This window comes from Notolabrus celidotus, chromosome 7 (genome assembly GCF_009762535.1).
Source record: "Notolabrus celidotus isolate fNotCel1 chromosome 7, fNotCel1.pri, whole genome shotgun sequence".
In the NCBI taxonomy this organism is placed as follows: Eukaryota; Metazoa; Chordata; class Actinopteri; order Labriformes; family Labridae; genus Notolabrus; species Notolabrus celidotus.
The window spans coordinates 24,615,190-24,635,211 of NC_048278.1; the positions used below are offsets into that span (position 1 = coordinate 24,615,190).

Sequence of the window (20,022 nt, forward strand, 5' to 3'; positions counted from 1 at the left end):
GGTTCAGTGGCAGAGCATAAAACACACTCACAGAGGTAGAGACCTGTCTTTCATAAAGTTTAAAAATAGTTTGACTCGATAAGGAGACGAAATGTTCCAGTGTGCACCTGTAGAAAGCAATCTTTTGAGATTGCACTTTTACTGCAATGTGCTCAGAGACACAAACACAGCACAAGGTTTACTTTCTATACGCAGACATATTCAAACTCAGAGTCATATTCCTCCATTATAAAGCCAGGATTGAAGCAGATATTTTCCAGCTGCACTGAAAAAGCTGATTGTGCAGGCAAACAAAGCAGCAGTTTAATGAACATTTGCACACTTGTGTACAAGAAAAGCAGAAGAATAAAAGAGAACGCTTTCAGCATTCAAATCGGTGCAGCCATGAAACGCCGGCTGTGTTATTGGGGCGTCTTTATGAAATATGTTCCTGATAAATGTTGTCAAAAGATCAGACACGTACAGAAAAGAAAAACCATGGAGCGCAGGATGGGGGGGGGAGACATGCCGCTGATTGAACAAAGAGAAGAAAGCTGTAGGCGCAGTGTGTATAAGTGTTAAAAAAGAGCAAATTAGTTTCTGTATGTAGAATGTAGTTTCTGAACACACTGAAATACATTGGAGAACAGAGCACCATGGAATGACGCTGCACCTGTGGCACAGAAGATGGTGATGGGGAGAGTCTGCTGAAAATATTAAAATGACCTTTTCTTTATTATGCTATGTCATCTATCAATTAATTCTATCATTAGATTAGTTTGTATAATAATTGGAAACACTAGCATGTTATTGAGGGCAAATAAATCCTGAAGAATATTCACATTTTCAAAATGATACCACATCTGCAGAATAACAGGTTTCAAGGACTCAGTAGACGAGTTTCTCAATCAGGAGGTTGGGGGTTTGATCCCCTGATACTACAGTGATGTGTCCTTGGGTGCTTGGGTGCATGTGACTGTGATTAGACTGACTTTAATAACTTGAATGCGCTGCCCAGATGTTATTAGAATCAGAGGTTCATGTGTCCTTTGCCCTTATGTACATTTATTGTTACTTGATCATGTTATCTAATCCTGTGGAAATTTTGGTCCATTTGGTTTGCAGCCGAGGGACAACAACAAGGCAGGGATTTGGTATAAAAAAACAACAACAACAACATTTGGTTTAACACACATTCTTCTTTTTCTTATTCTGCAAAGGACTCATCAAGCATTGGCCATGAGAAGTACACCGACTTTGCCCTCCATCACTTATTTGGACAAAAAAATATTTTTCCAAACCAGCAAATAGTTTTTTTATTCTTTAATCCTAGAACCTAAATGCTATTTGATCTAATAGAACATACACTCTGGCACATATAAAGAAATATAAACCTAAATTTAGGGAGACTAAACATCTCTTTGTTTGATTTGTTTTTTATCAATAGTCAAAGCAACATCTGGTCAGGACCTAGATGTTAAATATGAAAAGACTGTGTTGGCTAATGAAATATAAAGTAGAATTTTAAGTCTTGGTCAATGTTTGTTTGTTTGTTCGATCATAAGGGTGTTCATAAGTGCACGGAGCACCAGGACACCCTAGGTCGCAGATCATTGATCGATTTTGTATGATCTGCAGCCGTATATTCTGGAGTTCCTCAAGGCTCAAAGTAGAGCCACTGCCCCCTTTTGCATCGAGAGGAGCCAGATGAGGTGGTTCAGGTATCTAGTAAGGATGCCTCCCAGACGTCTCTGGGGAGGTGTTTCGGGATGTCCTTCTAGGGAGAGACCATGGGGCAGACCCAGGAGATTATATCTCTCAGTTGGCCTGGGAACGCCTCTGTATCCTCTAGGAGGAGCTGGTGGAAGTGGCCAGGGAGAGGAGTGTCTAAACTTCCCTGCTGAGACTGCTACCCGTGTGACCCAGACTCGGATAAGTGGAGATGGATGGATGGATGGATGGATGGATGGATGGATGGATGGATGGATGGATGGTCAATGTTTGTCTGTCTGCCTCTCCCTCTATCTCACTTTCTCAGCCCATCCAGTCAATGCAGATGGCTGTTAACCAATGAGTCTGGTTGTGCCTGAGGTTTCTGCTTATCAGGAGGTATGGTAGGTATATAGAGGGTACAGGAGGTACAATCCTGACACTGCTGCCAAAGTGCTTGCTCATGGTTGATTAATAGTGGATCTCTGGGAACACACTGAGTTTACATTTGTATGAAATGTGCTACATAAACACAAATGGACTGAGTTTGATCCATTACTATCCATGCATGTGCCATAAACTTGAAAAAGACCTGCACTAAATCAGATTCCCTAATTCCTGCAATTAATCAAGGTTTGTCTTCAGAGGAGATCTACTAAAGAAAATACATCCTTCCCATAATAAAAATACAACTGCTTAAATGAAGCCAAGAACTCTTAATATCCAGGAGCTGAGACGCTTCAGAGTTTTTAGTCGGGGAGTTGGTAAGGAGTCTGGGAGTAGGGCACCGCCACAGCAGGGGAGCATGGAGTGAATAATGAAGTGAATAACTTGCTCTAAATGGACTTTAGTGCTGCAGCTATTACAAGGCAAACCTAGAAGTATGTATTACTGCTGTTGATGCTACTGATTTATAAAATGCTAATGCTCTCATAGAGAACCAGCTTCTTAACCAGGCAAGGTTTGGTATTATTGGTTTATTTATTCTATGGATTTACTGTCCATACACGCAGTGTTAGATAACATTACATTCTGTAAAGGCCTTTAAACACCAAAACAGGGATACTTCAGAGGTTTCTGTTACAAGAATAAAAATCCTTGAATAATTAGAAAAATTATCACTCTAATCAGTGTGGGTCTACATTGGAGGATATAATACAGCATGACTGCACCTTGTAGGATTTAAAAACCACTCAGAGTCTTCAGAAGTGGGATTAAGACGCATTGATCTACATCTTCATGTTTTCCCGCAAAACCAGAGGAGGTAATGACAGAATAAATAAAACATGGAGAAGGTTGACGTGATCTGGAGTCTCAATTTCTGTATATGGGTGGTTGCAAGCATAGTTAAAAGACTTTTATTACATATTTAACTACAGGGGGAGATAAGATGCAATAAACTGACTGATGATGGCTGCCTCCGTTCTGATGACCTGATGATTTCCATATCCTGTTGGAGCCTGGGCACATGTTTGTGGGCAGTCATGTACATCACGAGTAATAAAACAATGCTTTTAACAATGTGTGCATGAAGCTATGAAGCATTGTATGCCTTCTAGTCACGCTGAAATAGACTTTAGCTACAGAACAATTAAGAGGGCATATCTTGGCTGTTCACACTGAAGCTTAATAAAGACACACCCTGATCATTCTTTTGACCTTTTACAAACCCAATAACATTTTACTCAAATAAAATAGCTAAAAAACTCATATCATAGCTTGTAATGAGTCAGGAGCTGTGTGGGAAAGCTGGCCTTTTAACTCCTCAAACTGCGGGACGACTAATATTTTCCAAATGCCAGAAATCAATCTGATCAACCAAGAGCCAATTTTCTTATCCACTCAAGCAAATAATCAGGCAAAGTAACCCCTTCTAAATATCAGCTGATCTGTTTGAAATTTAGTCTTATCATAAATTCAATGAAGAGCGACCAAACTGAGGCTTAAAATTCTGTCTTTCACTTTTTTTTAAAAAAGGAGGCAAATGTGTAAAAAAACGGTTAATAGTGCTGTTACATTAACAGTCTTTCATTCTCCAAGCCAAGGACATGAGACTCAGTTGTTGAATATCTTGCAGTGTAGCAGAGCTCATGCATGTATTATCTCTTAGGGGCTATTCTCATTCCACATTCCCTTTCTCTCTACAGGATCCTGGTGCCAGATTTTTTGGACTCACATTAAAGGAGGTCTCACATTTACTTATGCAGGAGGAAAAGCTGAAGCAGAGGAGTTATCTTGCAGGCAAAGACAAAAAAACAACATGCAGGGATATATTCACAGAACCTGATACTCTTATGAAACTCATATGATACTATTTGTGTGCCTGTAATTTGGGCTATTATGCACAAAATAATTTATTTACAGACCTACATAGTGATAAATAAAGCTATAGAGGCATGCAAACATACAGCATGCAAGCTTGTGCTGCACATACAGCCAGATCCCACAAAAGCAACCTGAGTGCATGACCTTCATGTTTCAGTCAGTTTCACCATTTCCCCACCTATCTGATTCGTTGCTCTCTGTTTCTCTGAATTCACTGACTCTCTTTTCTTCTACGAAATGGAGAGTTGGCAGTCACATTCACACAAGCCTTAAAGACTGGACACTGCAGATAAGCTGCTGACTGTCCCCATCAGTCACCTTGGGGGGACGTATATTTGACCGGGCTTGAGGGATCTTCCCTTCCCGGTCGCACAGTTAACCACTGACAAACTGGTGATTGAAATGTGACTGGGTGGCCAACCATGCATCACCACGCTGGCTCTCTTACAGGGATATGACACTCAGACTGACCCTCTAAGGTCAGAGCTATTATGATGCTGGGTGGGGGTGGCAGGAAAGGGAAATAAAGAGGGCGACGGAGGGAAAAGACGAGTCCCTCGGAGAGACGTTTGGAGCTGGAGGAAGGAAGCAGCAGTGAGAGATAATGAGGGAGGAAAGAGGAGCAAAGCACATAGAAGAGAAAGAAGGGAGTATAATGGCTTGAAGTGCAGAAAAAAGGAGGCATACAGAAGTACATTTTATTTTGTCAATTTTTGCTCGTGTCACGATGAATAACCTGTCTTAGCTTAGGTGAAATTAATTTTACAGTGTCGTGACTTGCAACTCTCGTCAAGCAACTCACCTACCAAACTACACTGCGACTGATTACTAAATTACCATAACAATTGAGCAATTGGAGTAATAATGTTTGCCCACCCTAGGAGGCTTCAATTACGCTGCTGTATTTATTTTCTGTGATTGGACTATGCACGGCTCTTTCAAAATGAATTTGCAGGAAATTAGTTTTAATGCACTGGGCCTCCGAGACCTCACAATGAATCTAAATTCCATTTAATCGTGAGGGGAGCCCTGGGAGTTGCCACAGGAGACAGAAAACTCGCTCATCTCCTCAAGATGGTTATTCATCACGATAATTATTTCAATGCTTCAATTAATTTGACAACATTATGTGCCTGTGCCACCGTTTTTGCACACCTGTTTGCCGGTCGGTCTTGGGAAAAGCGAGGAAAATAAGGGCTGTCGTGTGGTGATGAATTTGTCCTTCATCTGCTGCAGAGTGCCTCTCTCACTCATGTTAATTCATATCAAGATTAAGACAAGCAAACAATGAAAAATCAGGAACAGACCTCAATATAACCCATGTATTCCCATATGGATGTAGCCTTACGTTTGAAATGAATTCTGCATTATTCAAAGTTGTAAAGCCATCTTTCCCAGAAAATTTGCACCTGCTACTTCAGGATATTTTTGCAGGAAACATAATTCTCATAATTCTTTCTTTTCTTGAACATAAAAAATGTATTTATAAACCTTGTATAAGGGCTTTGTTAATTCTTATTCAAAAGAAAAACTTAAAAAATCTACTTATTTTAACAAAAGAAAGCCAAGAGCATTATTTGGAATGGAATAAATGTATTCTGCAACACTTCACAGAAATAAGAAGTACGACTTTGCTTTAAATCTGATCAATCATGTAAGAAAATTAACCGGATATTCAATATGTCACAGCCTTCATTTACACTGACACAAGAATAAAGGCTTTATTAAAGAAAGAGAAGAAAGCGAATGAAATACTTCCACAAAAATGAATGAATATCCTTCTTTGAAGTAACCAAATGGTTTGTATTTGAAAGTCAAGCTCGGTTTGGGTGTCACAGAAAAGTAGACAATTTAACCATCCATTACATCAATATGATAACCAATCTAATAGTTGGCATAACACAGACAGACATTATAATACTGGTAATATCTTTTATTTCCACTGTGGCCCAGAAGTCTCTGTTTTAAATTGGTTTAACATCAAAGTTTTCCAGTGAGCTTGTTTGTATCTATATCACAATAAGAAAGAGCCGATTCTTCAAATTATGTTTTTTTGACACGGTGTCAAAATAGACCAACACATAAAACTGTCCTCATAATTTTTGGCTTGAAAAGTAGGTTCAAAGCAGCTGCAGTAAAATACAGCATCTGATGAGCCTGATAAACAGTTGATAACTTCATTTGTACGGTAGCTGTGCAGAAGTGTTTTGATGGTAACAGTTTTTGTTTTAAATTATGAGTGAAATTTAGCTGTGAACAAAGACTATACATTGTTCTGCTGACTGTCAGGATAAGTGGATGTCTTTGTGAAATACTTACTTGATACTCTGACGGTTTATTATTGGAGACAGAAATCAAAGACATTAAAATGAGAGCTGTTGATGACAACATTTCCCCAGGTGTGGTTTGTAGTTGGGTAAATACATTTAAAAAATGCAGGAATACCAAATTTCCTGAATGCAACTGGACAGTAGCTTCACTCTAACATTACATGTTTTCCATACGGCTATTTTATTTTTTTCTGCACATTCTAACTTTGTAATGCAATATTATTAAAAATAAAATGGAAACCCAACTCCATAACAGCCTTCTTACTAATTAAGAAAGGGTCATATGCACATCACATTTAGCCTATAAAAAGTAAGAGATAGTTCTTATAACACATATTTGGAACACTGTCAACACTGCAACAGACAAAGGGTGTGAAACACACCTTGGGGGCGGTTCTCAGGTATAAATGTTCAAGCTTTCCCCATGTTCAAGGTCTTTCTTCATTCCAACCGCTCGGGTGTTGACTGACCTTTTCCTTGCAAAGAAAATAAAACCTTGTCGGCCGGCAGAAGTCTCTATTTCATTATTCACCAGTAACGGGAAGTAATGGCAAAAATGGCAAAAAATCCATTCTGCCCCTGTTCTGATTTCTACACCTTTCTGCAAATGTGTGTGAAACGAGCCGTTTCAGACTTCCGTGTTTTTGTTACGTAACAACAATATCCAGTCTGTCACGGAGTCAGAGCTCGGAGCTTGTTCAGCCCATAGACTGTATAAAATTATACTGAATCCCTCCCCCGTTTTTCATTACCTGCACAAATGTGTGCTAACAAGGAGCTTAGGAGTGAGGCATGCTAGTTGTAGGCTGTCTTAATAAACACAAAGGTCGGTTTTACTCCCCACGTCTGCAGATTTGAAGATCTAGTGGAGGATTTTTATTTATCATGGATAAGTGCTAGCGCTAGTTAGCATAGCTACATAGCTACATGTCGTAGCTGTAGCTGTGTACCAAGATACACGTCCACATACTGACAAATAAAACAACAAGAAACACAGAATCTGTGACCAATCCTTCAGAAAAGGTCCCGCTGCCTTTCTGGCAGAGGTCGCTTTTACTCCCCACGTCTGCAGATTTGAAGATCTAGTGGATGATTTTTATTTATCATGGATAAGTGCTAGCGCTAGTTAGCATAGCCACATAGCTACATGTTCATAGCTGTAGCTGTAGCTGTGTACCAAGACACACGTCGACATACTGACAAATACAACAACAAGAAACACATAATCTGTGACAAATCCTTCATAAAAGGTCCTGCTGCCTTTCTGGCAGAGGTCGGTTTGACTCCCCACGTCTGCAGATTTGAAGATCTAGTGGATGATTTTTATTTATCATGGATAAGTGCTAGCGCTAGTTAGCATAGCCACATAGCTACAAGTTCATAGCTGTGTACCAAGACACACGTCTACATACTGATAAATAAAACAACAAGAAACACTAAATCTATGACCAATCGTTCAGAAAGGTCCTGCTGCAGGCGCCTCTCCGTCAGTATCAGATTCTGGATCAGATTCAGAGGGTTGAAGTAACGCGATCTCTGAGCAGCCGTGTATATTCAGTCAACATGTAAACATTAGATCAACGTGCTGGAGAGCCGAGGCACATCCACTTCCGGAGGTGGCGTGGTCAGAGGGAAAACAGAGTGTTCTGAGGAGGACTGAAGAAGAGGGGTTTTCAGGCATGCCAAAATCTGATTTCAAAGTGTTTTTTTGAGCATAAACTTTAAAGACATGTTTTGGGGACCTCTTAGACTAATATATATTGATGAAAAAAGCGTGATATGTCACCTTTAAGACTGCAGAGCCTCTGCTATGTTCTCCCATTCCAACTGAGATTTCTAAAAACTACTGCTACTCTACTCTGACTGTCACATTAACCAACATGTGCCAGAGAGGTAGAAATCAAAACCTTAAAGGTGACATATCATGCAAAATTGACTTTTTAATGGTTCTTTACCTGAAATATGTGTCCCTGGCATGTCTACAAACCCCCCGAGAATGAAAAAAATCCATTCTGCCCCTGTTTTGATTTCTACACCTTTCTGTAAATGTGTGTGAAACGAGCCGTTTCAGACTTCCGTGTTTTTGTTACGTAACAACAATATCCGGTCTGTCACGGAGTCAGAGCTCGGAGCTTGTTCAGCCCATAGACTGTATAAAATAATACTGAATCCCTCCTCCGTTTTTCATTACCTGCACAAATGTGTGCTAACAAGGAGCTTAGGAGGGAGGCATGCTAGTTGTAGGCGGTCTTAATAAACACAAAGGTCGGTTTTACTCCCCACGTCTGCAGATTTGAAGATGTAGTGGATGATTTTTATTTGTAATGGATAAGTGCTAGCGCTAGTTAGCATAGCCACATAGCTATATGTTCATAGCTGTAGCTGTAGCTGTAGCTGTAGCTGTAGCTCTAGCTGTAGCTCTAGCTGTAGCTCTAGCTGTAGCAAGACACACGTCGACATACTGACAAATAAAACAACAAGAAACACTAAATCTGTGACCAATCCTTCATAAAAGGTCCTGCTGCCTTTCTGGCAGAGGTCGGTTTTACTCCCCACGTCTGCAGATTTGAAGATCTAGTGGATGATTTTTATTTATCATGGATAAGTGCTAGCGCTAGTTAGCATAGCCACATAGCTACATGTTCGTAGCTGTGTACCAAGACACACGTCTACATACTGATAAATAAAACAACAAGAAACACTAAATCTATGACCAATCGTTCAGAAAGGTCCTGCTACAGGCGCCTCTCCGTTAGGATCAGATTCAGAGGGTTGAAGTAACGCGATCTGTGAGCAGCCGTGTATATTCAGCCAACATGTAAACATTAGATCAACGTGCTGGACAGCCGAGGCACATCCACTTCCTGAGGGGGCGTGGTCAGAGGGAAAACAGAGTGTTCTGATGAGGAATGAAGAAGAGGACTTTTCAGGCATGCCAAAATCTGATTTCAAAGTGTTTTTTTGAGCATAAACTTTAAAGACATGTTTTGGGGACCTCTTAGACCAATATATATTGATGAAAAAAGCGTGATATGTCCCCTTTAAATGCCATGCACACACGGTATAAGCAAATGCACTTACAATAAAGATTCATTTAATTAGGATATCACTGGATTATGTAACAATTTTCAGTTTTGGGGTGCCGGTCAAGCTCAGTTGTCAAAGGGTTTAGGGTTAGTGCAGAGGCTATTGTCCTCAAAAGCTGGCAGCCCAGGTTTGAATCTGACACTTTAGCCCTTTGCTGCATTTGACGCCTCCATTCTCTTTTTTCAGCTTCCTACTCTATCAACTGTCTTCTGAATACAGGCATAAAAAGCCCCAAATATAAAAACTTTGAAATCACTTTGAAATCCTATTTGCATTCTTCCTATTTTGAGCCAAACTTCTAGCACCGAGTTGCGCCAGCTATGTGTATGTTGAATCTTTGCTTAGTTTGATTGACTGACTAATTCAGGGTGCAATGTACACTTAACCAACTTTTTTACAAGGTTGCAAGGTAAGCAAAAGTTACACCTCAAAAGTCCTCCATAAAGTCAATTAACATCAATTAACCTTGTGTTTGCATAGTGCAACCAAACAATGAAACAGCTTAAGTTACAAACTAACTACTTTCAGCATACTGTTTAGTATGGACTTTGCACTATAACTTAGGACATGTCTTATACAGAGCTGATGCAACATGAAGAGCATTAATTTCTTAACATACAGTAACCCTGCTGACATCAGCTGGGCTAGTTTTTTATGAAAACTTCAGAGAGCTTGCTGTAAAGCCAAAAGGTATTAAACAGCTGCTCTCACAGTGGTAAACCTCTGCAACATGAGTAAAATCAGGGGAATTCCTATTTAATAATGATCATCTCAGGGCAGCCTGATTCCCGTACGTGATAAAATGTATGTAAGCAGCTTTATAATTAAATGTCAAATAGCTACAAAGTTAACAGCAGAAATTGGGCACCACTCAATACACAACCATCTACATTTGAGGTCAAAATGATTAGCCCCCCAGGAATTCTGGAACATTTCCCTTAAATTCTGCCCAATGTTTGAATCATTGATAAAACTTGATATAAGCAAACATTCACCAGTGTTCTTTAGTAGCTTTGGTACATTTTGGAATGTTAAATACATTTTTAGGATAACTTTATATCAAATATAGTGAAAAATAGGGTGGTCAAAATTATTAGCCCCCATGTGAATTTTTGCTTTTAAAACACACCTGAGCAGTCAGCTGGTTTCCTAACAACACCTGTTGGTCAATTGGCTTCCTAACAACACCTGAGCATTCAAACAGCATTGAGATTTACGTAAGGGACTCCAAACAGGGCACTTGAACACGTTATTGAGAGAGACTACTCATACTAACCATCCCAAAGACAAAGGGAATCAGTCTTGAGCTCAGAAAGAAGATAATGGAGGCTCATAACAAGGAGGAAGGCTATACTATAATTTCCAGGCGTTTTACAGTGTCTAGAATAGCTGTACGTTGCATCATTGCAAAGTACAAGGAGACAAACTATGTTAGAAACAAACCTGGGCGTGGTAGAAAACGCAGGATTTCAAGAACTTTGGAGAGGAAAGTAGTCGAAGATGTCAGCAAGAAGCCCCAGACATCTGCCAAAGTGATTGTTGCTGACCTGACCTCCTCTGGAGTTGATGTTTGGAGGAGTACAGTTGTGAGGGATCTTCATCGTAGTAGGCTTCAAGACCATTGTCCCAGAAGAACCCCTTTAACTTTGTGCTTCCTGCTCTTGAGGAGTGCAGACGCTTTTTTGCTTGCTCTTGCTTATGCTTGCATTCTTTTCATTTTAACTCTTTTTTCTTCACTGAGAGACTACAAGCAGTCACTCCAGGATACTTAGAAACCACTGGGACTATAATTTACTGTCGACAAAGTAAACAACTGCCTTATCTCGACATTTTATCGAAACTGCAAACGTGGCCTACTGATCGGCAAAAGCCTGTTAGCAGCTAAGCTAACTGGAACCAAAATGCCTCCTTTCACTGTGGACGATTTTCAGAAGATCCTTCAGAAAATTGCTGTGCTGGAAACAAAGATGCATCGGATAGAAGTGAATGTGGAAGTGAATGGACTATGCGGGAATGACACCACTCTTCCATGGGGTCAGAGCAGCAGACATGTACCTGCTAACACACGGCTAGTTAGCCCAAACAATGACACTACAAAACAGGAGGACTGTGCAGTTGGGACCAGCTGGAACACTCTTGGCGCTAGGCCTAAAGATAAAACGTTTCCCACGGACATGAGAGAACGGATAACAGGCAGAGCCAAGCGCCCTGAGATTTCTTATGCGACTGGCTGGCCTGCACTCTCATCCAGAAGGAGTGCCGCCTCAACCCCCCTACCAAGGAGGAAACAGCCATGGACAGCAGTAAAAACTACTAGTAAGAGCAAACCTGTAGAAGAAACAAAGATACATTTAGAGAACAGATTTGCACCACTTTCACAAGATCCTGACTCTCCATCCCAGGACCTGAGAAACCCTGTGTCCTCGAAGACCAAGGGAAGGTACGAGACCAAATCTATAAGCAAAAGGCCGCAGAGGGAGCTGACGACTGGGCCTGAAACACTGATCGTGGGCGATGGGGCCGTGAAAGAGGTCAGTAGCCTCTGTGGCAAGAGAAACACCAAAGTCCTCTGCTTCACCAACGATTCGGTCTCTGACATTTCAGACAAAATTCTGGACATTGTTGCTGACCACACAACGGTGAAATCACTCATTCTTCACACTGGGGCCTTGGATGTTGTGAAGCAACAATCTGAGGTATTGAAACAAGATTTTACTGATCTGCTGCGCAAAGTCAGATCTGTTGATACTGTGGTGTTTATCAGTGGCCCTCTACCGACTGTCCGAAGAGGGGACGAGAGATTCAGCAGGCTGTTGATTTTGAACAAATGGCTCAAAGCTACATGTGCTGCTCAATCAGTGAACTTTATTGACAATTTTAATATTTTCTGGGAACGCAGACACCTTTTTAAGGCAGATGGATTTTGCCTCAACAAGTCAGGAGTAAGATTGTTCACTTCCAACCTATTTTACTCTGTGTATCACACACCAGCTTCCCTGGCCAAGGACAAGAGACAAGACAAAACAAAACAGAAGATAAGACCACATTCTGGAGGAAAACGACTGAGATCGCTGAGCCAGGAGGAGTCTTCATCGCCGCCACCTTCACCCCCCCAAGAGGAGCGTCCTCCAGTGCCGCCAACTTCAACCCCCCAACGAGAGGAGCGTCCTAGATTGCGGCCATCTTCACCCCCCCAACAAGAGGAGTGGCCTCCACTGCGGCCATCTTCCACCCCCCAACAAGAGGAGTGGCCTCCACTGCGGCCATCTTCACCCCCCCCAACAAGAGGAGTGGCCTCCACTGCGGCCATCTTCCACCCCCCAACAAGAGGAGTGGCCTCCACTCCCAACAGGAGGAGATTTCTATTCTTCACCACCCCAAACACCAGCCAACTCCCCGCCCTCTCCAGTCACTCTCTCTCCCTCCTCCCCCCTCCTGGATTTTACGGATGAGATGAAAAAGCTTGTCAATGTTGGAATCAAGCTTACACCCCGTCCAAATCCCATATTCTCTCCCCTAAATCTACCCCACCGCCCAGCCCCCAGCCCACCACCGTGCCCGAAACCACCATCACAGAAACTTCACAAAGCCCCTTCACCTCCTCAGAATCATCATCATCATAACAATTCTAACTGATATGGGCCGGGTCCAGGCTTCAAAGCTGATATCATTAATGTTTTCAACCAGGAAAAGCCGGGGCCCTGTGGAATTCAGGTAGCCTCCTCAATTCCTCTGTTGGCAGGAAATAGAAAAAGGGTAAATCTGCTAAGAAACAGAAGATACTCGACTAAATCTGCCAACTTATTAAATTTAGCTCCACTTCCTCGTCAGCCACAAACAGCTGTAAAAAATAACACAACTGGTTTTAACTCACTAAACTTAGCTTTATTAAATATCAGGTCTCTGGGAGGCAAATCTTTTTTAATAAATGATTTTATTATTAAACACAATCTTAATTTTATGTTTTTAACAGAGACTTGGTTAGACCAAGATAACAGTGCAGCTGTACACATTGAATCATGCCCTCCAAACTTCTCTTTTGTGAGTGAGACTAGAACGCATAAAAAAGGAGGAGGTGTTAGTATAATTTTTAATGAGTTATTCAAATGCAAGCAGGTGTTTTATGGAAATTTCACTTCTTTTGAATATGTGGCTCTTCAGTTAAATACATCCTCTCGGTCTATATTTCTTAATATTTACAGACCACCTAAATACTGTACTGATTTCTTTGATAACCTTGTTGAACTACTGTCTCTTATCTGCACTGACTTTGATTCTGTTTTAATTGTTGGTGATTTTAACATCCATGTTGACAAACCTGAGGACAGAGTGACTGAAGAACTGTGTTATGTCCTTGACAACTTTGGACTCACTCAGCATGTGACGCAGCCCACACACAACAGGGGCCACATCCTAGACTTGGTTATCTCCAAGGGTCTAAACATTTCCAAGGTTCTGGTATCTGATGTTGCTCTCTCTGATCACTGCTGTGTTTTCTTTGAAAGTGATTTATCTGTGAACACTAATGTTCAAACTGAGGTTATCTCAAAACGTTACATTACTGAAAGTACCAGTGATATATTTATTCAGGCTTTCTCTTCCATAACCCCCCTCTCTAGGTTCTCTGCAAATGAACTTGTAGAAGATTTCACTTTAAAAATTACAAACATTATTGATTCCATTGCACCAACTAAAGTAAAAGTGGTCTCCAATAAGAAAAAATCGCCTTGGAGGAATACCATGCAGGTCAAACATGAAAAAAAGGAATGTCGAAAAGCTGAGCGCAGGTGGCGTAAAACAAAGCTTCAGGTTCATTATGACATTTATAAAGAAAGACTTCACATGTTTAATCTAGAACTGAAAAAGTCAAGGCAGACCTTCTTCTCAGACATTATTTCCAAAAACAAAGATAATGCACGCGCCCTGTTTGCTACAGTCGACAGGCTAACAAACCCCCCTGTGCCAGTGGCCTCTGAACACTTATCTACCAAGGCCTGCAATGAATTTGCATTCTTCTTCACCGCCAAATTCAGAAAATCAGACAAGCAGTCAGCACTACTGTACGAGGTACTGGGAATGTGTTATCTGTGTGTCCACCAAAAAACAACTCAATCACTATGACACAATTTAATCCAATAAATTACAAAAACCTACAAGATATAATACAACATTTGAAATCCTCATCCTGCTGCCTTGACATTCTACCATCACCATTTTTCAAAAAGGTTTCAGACTGCATGACCTCGGATCTGCTTCAAATTGTCAACATGTCTCTTCTTACAGGTGTCTTCCCCCAGGCCATGAAAACAGCAGTAATTAAACCCCTCCTGAAGAAGAACAATTTAGATGCATCAGAAATGAACAACTATAGGCCGATATCAAACCTCCCTTTTTTAAGTAAAATTATTGAAAAAGCTGTTTTTCAACAACTGAACAATTATCTAATGATAAATGACTGTTTTGATGTCTTCCAATCAGGATTCCGATCACATCACAGCACAGAGACCGCTCTAGTCAAGGTCCTCAATGATATTCATTTAAACACAGACAACGACAAAATCTCAGTTTTGGTATCACTTGATCTCAGTGCTGCTTTTGACACAGTTGACCACAAGATACTACTGGACAGACTTGAAAACTGGGTGGGAATCTCTGGTGCAGTACTAAATTGGCTTAAGTCCTATTTAAATGACCGGGACTATTTTGTGTCTATAGGTATATACACATCTGAGCGGATGAAAATCGTATGTGGAGTACCTCAAGGATCCATTCTGGGGCCTCTACTATTCAACATCTACATGCTCCCCTTAGGTCAGATAATAAGAAACAACCAAATAAAATACCATAGCTATGCAGATGACACACACATTTACATCACCATATCACCAGGGGATTATAGTCCCATACAAACACTGAGTAAATGCATTGAACAAATCAATGACTGGACGAGCCAGAACTTTCTTCAGTTAAACAAAGAAAAAACTGAAATGATTGTTTTTGGAGCCAAGGAAGAAAGGTTAAAGGTTACTGCTCAGCTCCAATCTGCAATGATGAAATGTTCAAACCAAGCCAGAAACCTTGGTGTAGTCATAGACTCAGACCTTAATTTCAGCAGCCATATTAAGACAATTACAAAGTCAGCCTACTATCACCTTAAGAATATATCAAGGATTAAAGGACTTATGTCTCAGCAGGATGCAGAAAAACTCGTCCATGCATTTATCTTTAGCAGACTAGACTACTGTAACGGGGTCTTTACAGGACTCCCTAAAAAGTCCATCAGACGGCTGCAGCTCATACAGAATGCTGCTGCTCGAGTCCTAACAAGGACCAAAAAAGTAGACCACATTACTCCAGTTCTTAGATCTCTACACTGGCTTCCTGTCTGTCAGAGAATAGACTTTAAAATCCTGCTGATGGTTTATAAAGCACTGAATGGTTTAGGCCCAAAATACATACTTTATGAACCACCTCGACCTCTGAGGTCATCAGGTACTGGTCTGCTTTCAGTTCCTAGAGTCAGAACGAAACATGGTGAAGCAGCGTTTAGTCATTATGCACCACATATCTGGAACAAGCTCCCTGAAAGCTGTAGGTCTGCTCAAACTCTCACCTCTTTTAAATCAAAGATTAAGACTTTTTTATTTACCTCTGCCTTCCTATCTTAGATTATTTTAACCCACTTTAAATTAAAATTTTTATGTAATTTTTAATATATTTCTAATTTTCCTTTTCTTTTCTGTTTTATCATATTTGTCATTTTAATTATGTTCTTTTATGCTTGTCTGAATGTCTCCAATGCTTTTAATGTGTTAATGTAAAGCACATTGAGTTGCCCTCGTGTATGAAATGCGCTATACAAATAAAGCTGCCTTGCCTTGCCTTGCCTTTACTCAAAGAGCGGCACATCAGAGCCAGAATGAGGTTTGCCCGGAACATTTGAAAGGTAAAGATGAGTTTTGGAAGTCCATCCTTTGATCTGACGGAACTTTTTGGGCATATGGATGTTGTTCATGTTTGGCCAAGAAAGGCAGAGTCCTTCAACCCTTAGAACACGGTCCTCAGAATTAAGCATGGTGAAGGGAGCATCTTACTGTGGGGCTGTTTTGCAGCCTCAGGCACAGGAAATCTTGTTCTGGTGCATGGCATCATGAAAAAAGAAAGTTATGTTGACATTTTGAGGGATAATATGAAGAACTCTGCTCTTAGTCTCGACTTTGGTCAGCGCTGGATCTTCCAACAAGACAATGATCCAAAGCTTATGTCAAAATTGGTCAAACAGTTCTTAAAGGACAACAAAACCAAGGTCCTGGAGTGGCCCGTACAGAGCCCAGATCTCAATCCTGTTGAGAATCTGTGGTGGGTGCTCAAAGTGAATGTCCATGCTTAGAAACCATGTACTTTGGACCAGCTGGAACAATTTGCATTGGAAAAAAGGGCCAGAATCCCTCCAGAGACATGTGCCAACCTTGTAAAGAACTATTTGAAGAGATTGTTCTCAGGTGTGGCTCAGAAAGGGCGCACTATTGACTACTTAGGGCCAGGGGGCTAATAATTTTGGACGTGCCATTTTTACCTTTTCTTGTTTCAATTCATTGCATCAATAAAATATCCAAGTCAAACATAGTGAACATTTTAACTTTGTTATTTTGGAAACATAAACTATAAACACTTGTTTTTAATGGTCATTTTCATGGAGAAATCAAGGGTTTTATCTAATTTCACAAGGGGGGCTAATAATTTTGACCTCAACTGTACATACAACCATAAAGGACATGTGCGCACAATTAACTGTCAATAGTTACTCTTCATGGTCAGTATAGTTTATCCACCTTGTACAGGGAAGCTGCAGATCATGCTGAAAGACAGATTTCTATATAAATGGAGGACATTACACCTCTCCTTAAAGTGCTGCACTGGTTTCTAGAACATTATAGAATTTGTTTCCACACAGTGGTCAACATCTTTACCTCTCAAGGTATCTTGCACTGCACTGTACTGAAGGTTGAATGAAAATATGTTTAAGCTGCTTATTCTTCTATTCTCCTACCTACTGAAATAACCTTCCAGAGGACTAGAGGGCTTTGCTTTGACTGTCACGTCTTACAAAAGTAGCGACAAAACATTTCTATTCTTTTTTGGTTTGCTTTTCAATAATTAAAATTGTCACTGAATAGTTTGTGTGGGCTGTCAGGGCTCAGTTGGTGAATGGTTTTCTCTTTTCTTTGGCATTAATTATTTCATTTTATCCACACTGAGCGCCCTATTGTGTAAAAACAAAAGTGCTGCACAATCTTAGCTCGCCTTGAACTTCTGTTTCAACTGCTGAGCCCTTAAAGAGGCTGGGGGCATGTCGGTAGATGTAGGCGGAAAGCTTGGTTACAACTGATTTTAATGCAACATATACAACTTAATTTCTTAATCGAAAACAATTCATTATATTAAACTGTAAACCATCAATAATCAAAAAATAAACCATTCCAGAGGCATAAGTTATTCAGATCTAACTATATTCACATAACTGCACATAACTTGTAAAAATATGACTATCGTTGAGGGTTGTATGGCTCTATGAAAAGCTCAACATATGAACTCTACGCTGAGCACACACTCCAACAAAGCACTTAAAAAGAGGTGTAGTTTTTTCTCTATTTTCTACCATGACTGAAAATTTACATTCAAATAGCTTTTCAACCTCAAGTGCAAACCTTCAAACCTGCAGTATCACTTCTATCACAAGAGCAAACACATTCAGAAACCAAAGGAGACACATAAAAAGGGCTTCACTTTTTCTCTGCAAATTATGTTGGCATGTCTATACCTACTTTATGTTCACATAAACTCCTGAGTCTGTGCATGTTTGTCAGATGATGACTTTTCTATTGATTTCCACTCTAATCGTGTTTTTATGGCACAGTGTAAACCTTTTCTCTCTGCAACGACTCAGGGATTTTCAGAACTACGAGACATCCAAATGCTGTTTTAAAAAAATGAAAATGTTATTCATCACAAGGAATAATCTGAGCCATGCCAAGGCCAAGAGTTCATTCAGTGACATGCGGGAAGAAGGGTCTGATGGATGATCCTCCTCACTCAAAGTGCTGACATGAAACAGGCGTGATAGCTCTAAAATATCTATATTCAGTCAATCTAGAGCTGACTGTTAACAGATCCGTGGGAAGCCTTTGTTGCAGTCACCTCAAAGACAGTCTTTGAGGCTGTCAGTCTGGTCGGTTACAGACTGGAATAGTATCTTCTGAGTTTGAGTTTTTGCTTCAGAAAAACCTGCCCTGAGCCTCAATAATATGTCTGGAAATAGAATTCTAACATCTCAGTTGGATAAAGGATGAATCAGGCCACCTCAACAGAAAGTTTAAAAGCACATTCCTCCCTTTCTGAATAATGTTTTCTTTGTGCTTTTTTTTGTGTTGTCCCTTCCAACCTCTCTTGGGGTATGCGCATGTTTCAGAACTGAAAAAAAGGATGAAGGATCTCTGCAGATGTGGTTCTAATTCCAACTGATTTCTGTATTAGTCTTTCTGTCAGCAGCATCTAGTTATTGTCAAGTGTCTGGGACTGTTACATTTAGATGTATTAAAGACAAATGGCCTGATGGCATATAAGGCATTTCTGTGTTTCCAGGCCAGGAAGAGGGATTGTCTTATATCTGTTGTGTTTACGAGAATGTATATTGTGGGATATCTTTACTTCCAGCTCTCCGCTGAGTCACAGAGTAAATAGTGGACTTACCGAGGCTGAACTCCACCTGAGGCAGCTTGGGTGTTAGCATTACACCTGAAAGACAGAGAAAGAAAGAAAGACAGATGAAGTGGAGTTGAGAGGAAAACAGAGGGATTGGAGACAAAAGCAAGGAAGAAGAAACAATGAAGAAGCAAAAACAAACACGGAATCAGAAAGTGAATCAGAACCTTGAGTGTTATGATTTGGCCTCAAGAAGATGTGCGAGGCTATGACTACATCTCACTTGAATCATCCAGTAATAGAAGAACTAATACATAAATCATAAAGTCGATAAAATGTAAGAGGATACGCCCTTCTAGGATTTAGTGGTCCTTCATTCTGCAGCCTAAAATGACACATTTGGCTATGCTAGTTATAATTCTCCAAGGATTTTATTTGTTTAACACATAAGGCACAGTGACTGATTGGGACCAGGCTTTAATAAAGCCGTCTATTGGCTGAGTGAGTTGTTCGCCTTCTGACGTCAGTTATGGTCAGTTTCTCTGTCAAGACGTCAAATGGAATGTGCGTGGGTCTAGGTAACAAAAGTTGACAGTCACAATGCATGACATCCTGGGAAGCAGAGATAGTAAAACTTGTGGAAAGAATTGCAGTGATTGTACAAAGCTACCAGGCCACGCAGCATGCACACGTATTCTCTGAATTTTCCTTAATTGTACTAATGGCGACATTGCAACGCTCCAGGAGAATGGTGAAAATGCCGATCACAATTTTTCCCAGAGCTTGATTCTTTGTGTTCACTTCACATTATGCAAACTCACTGCAATCTTTTAGAGTGTGTACACTGTCCTTGAGGGCTTATGCCATCATGATGAGTAGCTGGCTGACT

The 20,022-nt window shown here is 40.5% G+C and overlaps 1 protein-coding gene across 9 annotated transcripts in view; it reads right to left on the reverse strand.

Moving 5' to 3' along the window:
- Positions 1 to 20,022, reverse strand: part of inpp4b (inositol polyphosphate-4-phosphatase type II B) — a 341,040-nt gene that overhangs the window by 145,024 nt on the left and 175,994 nt on the right. For 7 of the 9 annotated variants that reach the window (XM_034687455.1, XM_034687454.1, XM_034687461.1 and 4 more), the window contains one exon: positions 19,182 to 19,226. The exons of the other annotated variants lie outside the window; for them this stretch is intronic. In XM_034687455.1, the coding sequence (XP_034543346.1) occupies positions 19,182 to 19,226 (45 nt within the window). The remainder of the gene's footprint in view (positions 1 to 19,181; positions 19,227 to 20,022) is intronic. 9 annotated transcript variants of the gene reach the window in all.